This window comes from Schistocerca nitens, chromosome 3 (genome assembly GCF_023898315.1).
Source record: "Schistocerca nitens isolate TAMUIC-IGC-003100 chromosome 3, iqSchNite1.1, whole genome shotgun sequence".
NCBI classification, from domain to species: Eukaryota; Metazoa; Arthropoda; class Insecta; order Orthoptera; family Acrididae; genus Schistocerca; species Schistocerca nitens.
The window spans coordinates 978231004-978244177 of NC_064616.1; the positions used below are offsets into that span (position 1 = coordinate 978231004).

The 13174-nt window shown below is 41.0% G+C and overlaps 1 protein-coding gene across 2 annotated transcripts in view; it reads right to left on the reverse strand.

Moving 5' to 3' along the window:
* The window catches only part of LOC126249043 (monocarboxylate transporter 3), a 425057-nt gene that overhangs the window by 8773 nt on the left and 403110 nt on the right, over window positions 1-13174 (reverse strand). For both annotated transcript variants that reach the window (XM_049950669.1, XM_049950670.1), the window contains exon 7: window positions 6307-6473. In XM_049950669.1, the coding sequence (XP_049806626.1) occupies window positions 6307-6473 (167 nt within the window). The remainder of the gene's footprint in view (window positions 1-6306; window positions 6474-13174) is intronic.

A 13174-nucleotide genomic window follows, 5' to 3' on the forward strand; every position in this document is an offset into this window, starting at 1 on the left:
GGTACCCTAGTAGATAACCCCAAAAGTGTGGCTGAGATTTTTAATGAACACTTCCTATCAGTAACTCAACAGATTGGTTGGAAGCGTAATGTTGATGAAGCTGTAACTCTTTGTCAAGCAGCATATTCAAACACAATTTCAGAAATGCACCTTAATCCTGTCACTGTAGAAGAAATTCAAAAAATCATCATGTCTCTAAAAAGTAAGAACTCTGCAGGGGTTGATAATATATCTAGTAATTTATTGAAATATTCTTGTGTGTGGATATGGGACATTCTCTGTCATATTTTCAATGCTTCCCTTCAGAAAGGTGTTGTTCCCAGTAGACTTAAGTATGCCATTGTGAAGCTCCTGTACAAAAAGGGAGATGAAGCTGAACTAAGTATCAACCTATCTATTTGCTGACAGCTTTCTCCAAAATGTTAGAAAAGCTAATACATGTAAGAATTACTGATCATCTCATGAAGAATGGAGTTCTCAGCAAGAGCCAATTTGGCTTTCAAAAGGGCTGTTCAACAGAATACGCAGTCTATGCACTTGCAAATGAAGTCCTAGAAACCATTTGATTGTGTTGGTCACCAGATTCTCTTGCAAAAAGCAAAATTAGTAGGAATAAGTGGTGTTGCAGGCAATTGGCTACAGTCGTACCTCCAAGACAGAAACCAAAAAGTTGTCTTGAATAGCTCAGGTAGAGTATGTGATGTTTCCTCACATTCTGAATGGAGTTCCATTACATGTGGAGTGCCTCAGGGCCACTATTATTCCTGATTTTTATAAATGATCTACCATCATGTACAAGCCCGACATGTAAGTTTACATTATTTGCAGATGATACCACAATTTTTATGAGCAGTAGAACAGATAGTAATCTTGAGGAACTCAGTAATCACAAACTTTCAGATGTGGTTACTTGGTTCAAGGTGAATGGTCTCTCATTAAATTCCAGTAAGACCAGCTTTATTCAGTTCTGTACAAAAACAGAAAAAGAGAGAGAGATAAGTGTGGCATGTGGTAATCAGCCAATAGAAAGAATGGAAACAACAAAATTTTTGGAGTGCACATTGACAAGAAAATGAACTGGTCTTCACATATTATAGATCTCTGTAAGAGGTTTAGCTCTGCTACATATGCTTTATGGGTTGTCTCTACATATGTTGAACCTAACACTGGAAAAGTGGTATACTGTGGCTATTTTCACTCACTCATTGAATACGGAATTATTTTTTAGGGCAACCAGCCATTAGCAAGGAAAGTGTTCATTGCACAGAAGCGAGCTTTAAGAATTATATGTGGATTGTGTCCAAGAGACTTGTGTAGAAATAGCTTTCAAAAACTTAAAATGTACACAACTACATGCCAATATATTTTTTCTCTCATGTGTTCATGTGTTTTGTCTGTAAAAATATAGAGATATTTCAACCAAACAGTAATTATCATGAGCATTAGAAATTTGAGCTTGGCGCAAAAGGGTGTCCGCTACACTGGAACAAAACTCTTCAATGCTCTTCCTCCTGAAATAAAGACAGAGATTCATAACAAGAGTAAGTTTAGGAAAGCATTAAAAATATTTCTGCTAGATAAAGCTTTTTACAGTCTAGATGAATTTTTAACTAAATAAATTGTAAAATTTTAATATTATATAATACAAGCTGACATAATGCTACTAAGAATGTTATTTAACTTGAGCTCTGTATCTGTGTGTGCTCTGTATCTGTTTTCTGTAGTGCTTTAATGATTCTAAGGAAATATGTATTTTATTTTTTCTGTAGTGCTGTTCAAAGAATTTACTGTATAAATTTTTATATAATTATGTACTCAAATGTCTGTATATACTATAAGATTATCATATTGTATTTGTAAAAAAGTGACTCGTTCCACATCCTTGTGAACCCAACATAGTTGGCCCTATGGAACACAAAATAAAATAAAATCAATCTAATACCCACCCAACCCCAATTCTTAGCTTGCTGGACACTATACATGTAGTGTCCATTGTCCATTATTCTCATTGCTCATAGCTTCACCTGATTCCCACAAGGGTTCATACATAGTGTGCTTCTGCGCTGAAGGTATCCGTATTCGCCATCAGGTGCATATATATTATTATATGAGTGGTGGCATTTTTTTGGACATGCCCATTGTCCTTGGATGTATCAGAAGGAACAGACACCATTTTTTGATTCAGCAGCCATATTTGCACATGACAAGAGAAACTCAGAACTCAGTCACAACTAGGCATTGTAGTTAGTTCATTGGAGGCAAGTGAAAATTTGTGCCAGACCAGGACTCAAACCGAGATATCCTACTTTACACGAACAATCATCTTAACTGCTTTCACTATCTGAGCATGCTTTCCATCCAACTCAAACAGACCCCTTAACAAACCACTCCATGGTCATTGAAATATTAAGGTTTCACCTGCAAATTTATATGTTTTCTCTTCTGTTCCAACAGCTCAATAAATGAGTTTGTGCACAGTCCTGCATAAATGACACTCAAAGGAAAACTTCTTTTTCAGGGACATTCTGTCTTGGGTGATATTCTGAATTTAAAGTTCCAAAGAAGAGACACTGAACATAGACCAATATATATGCACCTGACAGAAAAAACTGATACTGTCAGTGCAGGTGCAGAATAAGTCTGAATTCTTGAGGAGTTATTTAATTAATGTGAGTGTGTCACATAGCACATTAACAAAAAATACATGGTGTTTCAAAAATGACCGGTATATTTGAAACGGCAATAAAAACTAAACAAGCAGCGATAGAAATACACCGTTTGTAGCAATATGCTTGGGACAACAGTACATTTTCAGGCGGACAAACTTTCGAAATTACAGTAGTTACAATTTTCAACAACATATGGCGCTGCAAGTGATGTGAAAGATATAGAAGACAACGCAGTCTGTGGGTGCGCCATTCTGTACGTCGTCTTTCTGCTGTAAGCGTGTGCTGTTCACAACGTGTAAGTGTGCTGTAGACAACATGGTTTATTCCTTAGAACAGAGGATTTTTCTGGTGTTGGAATTCCACCGCCTAGAACACAGTGTTGTTGCAACAAGACGAAGTTTTCAACGGAGGTTTAATGTAACCAAAGGACCGAAAAGCGATACAATAAAGGATCTGTTTGAAAAATGTCAACGGACTGGGAACGTGACGGATGAACGTGCTGGAAAGGTAGGGCGACCGCGTACGGCAACCACAGAGGGCAACAGGCAGCTAGTGCAGCAGGTGATCCAACAGCGGCCTCGGGTTTCCGTTCGCCGTGTTGCAGCTGCGGTCCAAATGACGCCAACGTCCACGTATCGTCTCATGCGCCAGAGTTTACACCTCTATCTATACAAAATTCAAACGCGGCAACCCCTCAGCGCCCCTACCATTGCTGCACGAGAGACATTCGCTAACGATATAGTGCACAGGATTGATGACGGCGATATGCATGTGGGCAGCATTTGGTTTACTGACGAAGCTTATTTTTACCTGGACGGCTTCGTCAATAAACAGAACTGGCGCATATGGGGAACCGAAAAGCCCCATGTTGCAGTCCCATCGTCCCTGCATCCCCAAAAAGTACTGGTCTGGGCCGCCATGTCTTCCAAAGGAATCATTGGCCCATTTTTCAGATCCGAAACAATTACTGCATCACGCTATCTGGACATTCTTCGTGAATTTGTGGCGGTACAAACTGCCTTAGACGACACTGCGAACACCTCGTGGTTTATGCAAGATGGTGCCCGGCCACATTGCACGGCCGACGTCTTTAATTTCCTGAATGAATATTTCGATGATCGTGTGATTACTTTGGGCTATCCGAAACATACAGGAGGCGGCGTGGATTGGCCTCCCTATTCGCCAGACATGAACCCCTGTGACTTCTTTCTGTGGGGACACTTGAAAGACCAGATGTACCGCCAGAATCCAGAAACAATTGAACAGCTGAAGCAGTACATCTCATCTGCATGTGAAGCCATTCCGCCAGACACGTTGTCAAAGGTTTCGGGTAATTTCATTCAGAGACTACGCCATATTATTGCTACGCATGGTGGATATGTGGAAAATATCGTACTATAGAGTTTCCCAGACCGCAGCGCCATCTGTTGTTGAAAATTGTAACTGCTGTAATTTCGAAAGTTTGTCTGCCTGAAAATGTACTGTTGTCCCAAGCATATTGCAACAAACGGTGTATTTCTATCGCTGCTCGTTTAGTTTTTATTGCCGTTTCAAATATACCGGTCATTTTTGAAACACCCTGTATATCATAATACAGGATAACTCACTAAGTCCTATTACTTACGACGTCTTTGAGCCAATCACATATATGGGAACCTAACTTTATTCTCAGATTCTTTTTTAACAGTCTGTAGTGGGTTACCATGTCAAATGCTTTCCAGAAATCGAGGAGTTGCCCTTAGTCCACAGCTCACAGGAAATTATGTGAGAAAATGATAAAATGAGTTTTGCATGAGTAATGCTTTCTAAATCCCTGCTGGTTTGTGGACAGAAGCTTTTCCATCTCAAGCAAATTTATTATATTGGAATTCAGAATATGTTCAATACCTCCAAGGCAAAAAGGATACTGGTCTGTCATTTTGTAGACTCTGTCTTTTTGATATATGTTTCACACTTCAGTAAATATTTTAGAGTATCTTTACTTTGCACACAGTCAGATTTTACTCCCTGCATGTTGACTGGCAAGTGTTCATCAGAGGGCCTCAACAACTGGCTAGACAGAGAAACTCTCCTGTGCACTTCAAAAGTGCTCTGCTACCCAAGTAGCTGCGTTCTTTGTGTTTTGCACCCCTGACATATCAAGGGTAGTCCTACAATTCTCCATCTAATAATACAGGTCCTGAAGTCTGCAGGCAAGACCAACAGAGAATCAATAGAGTCTTTGGTTGAGACCCTCCACTTGGATCAAAACCAAAGGATTCTGATCAACTCTGAGTCTGAAATTGCAAATTTTGAGCTCTGCTTGCACTTTGAAAGTGAGGCCAGTATACTTCCATGAACTGAGGACATCATCAGAACCGAAACAACAGATATCATTTGTGCCGATGTGAGCCACAACTTGCAGATGACTCATTTTGGATGAGGCCCCCCGGCAGACATGCAAAGCACTCATTTGACTTATTTCCAGCTCTAGAGGCTACTTCCCTCAGGGGTTCCGTAATGTGCCTAACAATGGAACTCACATTAACTAGCAAACTCCTGTCCCCATGTGACTACGTGGACCCTGCTGAAGGAGAAGCCACCTGTCCACTCCAGCCTCAACATTTACCCTCTGCCTTGAATGAGGCAAACATGTTACAACTTGCTGGTCCCCCTACGGTGAAGGTAGATTCCCCACACTGGGTATAATTCTCAGTGCCTTGAGCGCTCGGGTGAAACAAGCAACACCTGAGGTATCCCATGTGATGGACCAGATTCTCCACTACCTCCACATCCTGAGGCAGCAGCCTGCAAGTGGCTGACAATGGCCAAAAGTTGTTAATAAACTGCAGCCACCTCGTCCTGCATCTGCACTCAGTATGCAAACACTTTATCCATTCTAGTACTAGTAAAGCTGCACTATAGAGAAAGCTAAATATATAACTTTCTACTCTCTTGGTATGTCACCAATGGATGCTAGAGCCTGACTAAGCTGCAACCAATTGTCACTGCCCATTCAAAACCAAACAAATTAAATATACATGAAAACACACAGAAAAAGCTTAATAGCTCACCACTGACTCAAGTCTTTTTGTCTTTGCATGACTTTTGGCCAATTAATATAGAATATTATATAGTGTCTATCAGAATATTGCTAGTGAAATGAACAAGATGACTGTGACTGTTGTAAAGTTTTGTGCCACCACATTACTCCCAAGTTTCACGAAAAACTTCAGACAAAACTTAAGTCAAACTTAATTTCTTTTCATAACTGTCTACAGTTACCTAGTTCATGCTCAGCCTGTGAGCATTCAGATTAATACAATATTAACATACCTACTAAACACAGACTTCACTTCTGATACTTTATTTTATATGGAAATGTAACCACACTGATACACATCTTGGTTATTTTTAAAAGAAATTCTTATCATTGAATTTGGTAGATCATAAAGAAAGTGAACCGTTAAATACCTGTCTTTCCAGTTATTAAGCTACACAAGAACCTAATACGTTTCATTTATGTATTGCTGTTTTATTGTATGTATATACCTAATTATGTGTATTAAAGGGTTGTAAGAATGTTACAGTCTGTCCAGTCATGACTTTTAAATGATTAAACTAGCTAATAAAGATAATAATAAAAAGATGTTCTTACATCAAGAATTGCAGCATCAACCAGGTACACAAATGGTACATACAGTCCCATCATGCCAAACAAATTGCTGACGCTAATGAGCATAAACACGGGATCTTTGAGCAAAGACATGTCCATCATCGTCCCCAAAATTGATCTGAATGATTCAGGACAACACTGTGAGCATGCTGCAAAAAAAAAAGAGAGAAGTAGTGTTTAGAGAGCAATACCTTCATATTTCATTATTTGCACCTCAAGGTGTGATTCAAGAATTAGAAACTATCTGGTAATAGTTGTATTTTTAATGAGCTTATCTCTCTTTGGATTAATTACAGCGCATTTAACATAGCAAAAGAATGCTGCAAAGACTCCTGGCTACGACATGTGATTACATAGACCCTATGAAGTTGATCTAAGGATGAAAACGAATGAAACAGCATGTATGATAGTTAACATGAAATGATTCCTTTTTCTTACACTTGTTTTCACAATACTGTAATAATTTCAATCAATTTCAAAGTTATAAATTAATTATGGTTAAGGATAATGCCACATGAAAATCATTATTAATAAGTAAGTAGTAGGATGAATCACACTGTCCAACAATCAATCAGTGGAACACACATACAAATTAGGTTCCTGTGATTCTATGGAGATAAGTCTCTGAGGTCTGGAAAGAAGTGAGATACATACAAATGCTCCAAAAGTAAGACAACAGAATGACCAACGAGAGAATAATTCTGAGGTATATGCTCTGATCTTGGTTTCCAATAGGTGCAATAACCAGAAACTGTATTGACGAAACGTTCAGTTTCATCTATCACTTGCAGAAAGAAATATAGAGTAGTTTATTTAAATTTCAATGTGTCATCCAATAGTATGTCCACATTCACTTCCTACCTAAAAGGAAACCAACTGTCAGCTTCGAATATTTTTGGCTTGGATGCATTCCAACTGTTTGGATTTTCAATTTCCGACCAAGTTAAGGTTGTTTCCATGGCTGTTCCTTTTCAGGACTTGGATGATCTGTGCTCCACTTTTTCGTCATTGTTTGCAACGGATATCAGATGTGCTTCCAGCTTTCAGGCGCACATCACTCTGCGGCCGGATGCACAGCCTCGTTTTTTCTAGGCCCGGCCCCTTCCGGTGGCCTTACGGTTGGCGATCAAGCAGGAACTTGATCGACTCCAGGCAGCTGGCGTTCTGGAGCCTGTAACTTACAGTGTCTGGGCGACGCCACTGGTGGTCATAAGGAAACCCAATGGGTCCCTTTGGCTGTGTGGGGACTTCGGCACTACAGTCAATGATCAGTCGCTTGTTGACACTTATCCCATTCCCCGACAGGAAGACCTTCTCGCCAAGCTTTTCAAAGATCTACCTGGCTGAGGCATACTACCAGTTGCCCTTGGATGTCGAATCTCAGAACGTTATGGTTATCAACATGCCTTTCAAATTGTATAAGTACAAGCGCCTTCCCTTTGGTGTCTCTTCAGCGCCGGCCATTTTCCAGCGATTCCTGGAGCAGCTTACACAGCCTATCCTCTCCTGTGTGAATTATCTGGATGACATCTTGGTCACTGGGCGTTCCTGCCAGGAACATTTGCAAAACCTCAGGGCCTTATTTCACGCTCTGCAGTCTGCTGGTTTATGCTGTCAGCTGGACACATGTTGCTTTCTCAACCGGAAGTGGAATTCTTAGGCCACTGGTTTAGCAAAAATGGAATGTGCCCTTTGGGTCATAATGTCGCGGCTATTGGGGCCCTTCCTTGTCCCAAGGACTTATCTGAACTCCAGGTGTTTTTGGGCAAGGTTACTTATTACTTAAAGTTCTTGCCCCAGGCTGCCTCCGTTGCTCAACCCCTCAATCACTTGCATTGAAAAGGGGTACCTTTTGATTGGACTCCTGACTGTGACCAGGTTTTTCTCCATTTAAAGACGATGCTGAACTCCGCCCCTTGCCTTACTCCCTTCTCTCCAGAACGCCTCTTGGTTGTGGTGGCTGATGCATTGGCATACAGCATTGGGGCCGTCCTTTCGCACCGGGATGCCAATGGCTCTGAACAGCCCATCGGTTAAGCCTCTAAGACGTTGACCCCAGCACAACAGAACTACTCCCAGACTGGAAAGGAGGCCCTGGTGATCGTGTTCGCTGTGCAAAAATTTCACACCTATCTCTTTGGGGCAAAGTTCACCCTCCTGATGGACCATAAACCATTGGTTACACTTTTCGGACCCCACTATCACCTTCCAGAGCGGGCGGCTCAACGTCTTCAGCGCTGGGCATTGCTTTTATGTAATTATGCTTACACCATCCGGTATAAGTCCACCACTCACGATGCTAACGCGGACGCTTTGTCACGTCTCCCAGCAGGCCCCGATCCTGTCTTTGACCAATAGGAGGTCCTCTGCGTTCACATTGATTCCGCCCACCGGGATGCGCTGGATGGTCTACCTCTTATGGCTACTCACATTGCTGCAGCTACCCGCCATGACCCTGTCTTGCGGCGGGTTCTCAACTATGTGTTCCACGGGTGGCCCTCCTATGTTACTCATCAGATGCTGTCCGATTTCAGCCCCTGGCGCCACCTTTCCCACAGGCTCTCCGTTGTTGATGATGTCCCTCTGTTGGCCACGGAGTCGGATGCCCATTGGCTGGTCATCCCTCCGGGCCACGGAGTCGGATGCCCATTGGCTGGTCATCCCTCCGGAATTGCAGCTTTGGGTGCTTGTTTTGTTACACCGTGGGCACTGGGGTATCTCCTGTATGAAAGTTTTGGTTCGCCGGCGCGTGTATTGGCTTGGCATCGATGGCAATATTGAGCACCTGGTCCGTGGGTGCACTGTCTGTGCGCGTCACCAGGCAAGCACCCCTCAGTTGTTTACACCCCGGCCTGTGTCTCGCCAGCCCTGGGATTGCATCCGTATCGATTTTGGGGTCCATATGGTTACTCGTTGTTGATGCCTACTCCACATACCCATATGTTGTCCGCATGGCATCCACGACCACAGAGGCTACACTCACGTTCTCGCCAATGAGGGCCTGCCACACACATTGGTCTCCGATAATGGTCCCCAATTCATGGCATCCTCCTTCCATGACTTCTGTCAGGCCAATGGTATCAAACATATCCGTAGTCCCCCTTTCCTCCGTTCGTCCAATGGCATGGCAGATAGGCTTGTCTGCACTTTTAAACACCAGATGACGAAGGCAGTCAACACGTTTCGAACCATGTCAGCCCTCACCCTGCTTTTGAGCACCTATCACAGTTGATAGATGCAGTCTGGCAGAGCTCCTCCACGGGTGACAGCTGCGGACCCTGTTCCATTTGCAGACACCCTCCCCCTCCCGCCCCCACTCCCGGCCCTCGCAGCAGTATGCTGCAAAACCAATAGTCAATGGCCTCTCAGACCATGACATGCAGTTCCTTCTGTTAAATGTTAATACTGAACAGGATATAAAATCTGTTAAATCTGAGCTCAAGAGGGTAATCAATAAGCCAAAAATTGATTATTTTAGGACACTCCTCAGAGACATTCACTGGACTGATGTTTACAGTGCTCATGGCATGAATGAAAAATATAATACTTTTGCTACTAAAGTGCTTACCTTATTCGAACACTGTTTTCCCCCAAAACTTACCAAGGTTAGAGCAAAGTCTACAAAGAAGCCATGGATTACTCAAGGAATAGGGGTATCTTGTAAAACAAAAAGAAAACTCCATCTGTCAATCTGAAACAGTTCTGATGTTGATGCTATAGCACATTACAAGAAATACTGCAAAATATTAACGACTGTAATACGGACGTCAAAGCAAATATATTACAAGGAAAAGATAGTCATACAAGATAACAAAATAAAGACAATATGGGATATAGTGAAGGAGGAGACCTGTAGAAACAGACATGAAGAGGAACAAATAGCATTAAGAGTAAACGATACATTGGTGACAGATGTGTATAGTGTTGCAGAACTTTTTAACAAACATTTTATAACTGTTACTGAAAAGATGGGGTTGTCAGGTTTGGTAGATGCTGCTATGGAATACCTCAGACCAGACATTTCAAGTAACTTCCATAATATGAATTTGACCCTCACTACCCCAACAGAAATAATGTCCATCATAAAATCTTTAAAATCAAAAACATCTAGTGGGTATGACGAAATATCAACAAAGTTAATTAAAGAATGTGATTCTGAGCTAAGTAACATATTAAGTTATCTGTGTAACCAGTCATTTATCAGTGGAATATTTCCTCAATGGTTGAAATATGCTGAAGTTAAGCCACTGTTTAAGAAGGGAGCTAAAGAAATAGCATCAAATTTCCGTCCAATTTCACTGTTGCCAGCATTCTCCAAAATTTTAGAAAAAGTAATGTACAGTCAGCTTTATAACCATCTTATCTCAAATAACATACTGTCAAAGTCACAGTTTGGATTTCTAAAAGGTTCTGATATTGAAAAGGTTATCTACACTTACAGTGAAAATGTGCTTAATTCAGTAGACAAAAAATTGCAGGCATCTGGTATATTTTGTGATCTGTCAAAGGCATTTGACTGTGTAAATCACAATATCCTTTTAAGTAAATTAGAATATTATTGCGTAACAGGAAATGCTGCAAAATGGTTCAAATCTTATATCTCTGGCAGGAAACAAAGGGTGTTATCAGGAAAGAGACATGTATCAAGCTATCAGGCATCATCCAACTGGGAACTAATTACATGCGGGGTCCCACAAGGTTCCATTTTAGGGCCCTTACTTTTTCTTGGGTATATCAATGACCTTTCATCAGTAACATTACCAGATGCCAAGTTCGTTTTGTTTGCCAATGATACAAACATTGCAATAAATAGCAAATCAAATGTAGTCTTAGAAATATCAGCTAATAAAATATTTGTGGACATTAATCACTGGTTCCTAGCCAATTCTTTGTCACTAAACTTTGAAAAAACACACTACATGCAGTTCAGAACTTGTAAGGGGTGTCCCACGAGTATATGTCTAATATACGATGACAAGAAGATGGAAGAAGTGGACAGTGTTAAATTCTTGGGATTACAGCTTGATAACAAATTCAACTGGGAGGAGCACACCACAGAACTGCTGAAGCGTCTTAACAAATCTCTGTTTGCATTGCGAATTTCGTCAGACATAGCGGATATAAAAATGAAAAATCTGGCATACTATGCTTACTTTCATTCCATAATGTCATATGGGATTATTTTTTGGGGTAATTCATCAAGCCAAGCTAAAGTTTTCTGGGCACAAAAACGTGCAGTAAGAGTTATATGTGGTGTGAACTCAAGAACATCCTGCAGAAGCCTGTTTAGGGAACTAGGGATACTAACTACTGCTTCCCAATATATTTATTCCTTAATGAAATTTGTCATTAAATATAGATCACTTTTTCAAACCAACAGCTCAATTCATGGAATCAATACTAGAAATAAGAATAATCTTCACAAGGATTCAAAGTCACTTAGTCTTGTACAAAAAGGTGTGCATTATTCAGGAACACACATTTTCAATAACTTGCCAGCAGCCACAAAAAGCTTCACAACCAATGAAATTCACTTTAAGAGAAGCCTAGAGGATTAATTGGTGGCCAACTCCTTCTACTCCATTGATGAATTTCTCAGTAAAATATAACTTCTGCACAATTTCAATGCAGTAATGTGTTCATTGTAAATATGTATGTGTGTGTGTAAGTGCAATCTAACTTCTGCACCATTTCAGTGCAGTAATGTGTTCATTATAAATAAGTATTATAGTAGTTGAATTACATGTTTATTACCTTATAAATAAACAAAAAAAATTTTTTTTATTTTAAATTCAATGCATTAGTATTGGTAAAATGACTCTTTTATATAGTATGGCTACGAAGTCTTTCGTGACGTATTTCTTGAATAAAAATCTCTCGGTGTACATGCCGCGTCAATTCAGGATAAAACTCCAAGCTTTCGACCACTACCTCCATGGTCGTCGTCAGGGCAAAAACTGACTGTCGTGAACTATTTTTTTTTCTCTTTATTGTATTTCAATTTCCCATCGGGGCAGGCTGGCAGCAGCATATGCGCTGCTCTTCAGCCGAAAGACATAGACCAACAATAGAAGACGAGATATAAAAAAAGGGGGAACATCAGGGAAGGCAATAGACAAAAAAACGGGGTGACTGTAAAATGGAGATAAAAAACTGGTTAAAAGTAGCACACACAAAAAGCCACACACTGCGACAATTAAAAGAACTCGTGAACTAGCGAGGTTCCCACTTTTATATGCCAAGGGCGGCTTCTGATTGGCTGGAATACGTCATAGCAACAGCGATATGGAGCGTAGTGATGTGGTGCCCTCTACTTCCATAGATGTAGTTTCTATCCTGCGTTGCTTGCAGCGCCATCCCTTGAATCAGGAGGTAAAGTGCGGGAAGTTTTTCTCTGCGATTTTTCTTTATCCAGTGCACTCTTCCAAGTGTTGCTAAGTGCATAGCCGTTGTCTCTGTTAAAGTTATTATCGCTAAGTCTAATTTCGACTGCTTCCCAGATCACAGAGTCCCAGTAATTCGATGCGTGGGCTATCTGGTTTCTTCAAATAAAATCTTATGCTTGTTAAGCAGGCTATGTTCAGTCACCGCTGATTTTTCCAAATACCTGTATTTTAGGTGGCGCTGGTGCTCGATGCAGCGGTCGGCAACGGTTCTTACAGACTGGCCCACGTAATTCTTGCCGCATTCGCAAGGAATAGTATAAATTCCCGGCACTCTTAAGCCGTGACTATCTTTGACTGATCTCAACATTTCCTTAATTTTCCTAGGTGGTCGGAAAACTGGTTTTATTCCTTGCCTCTTCAGGACTCTGGCTATCTTGCTCGTTGTAGCACCGCAAAAAGGAAGC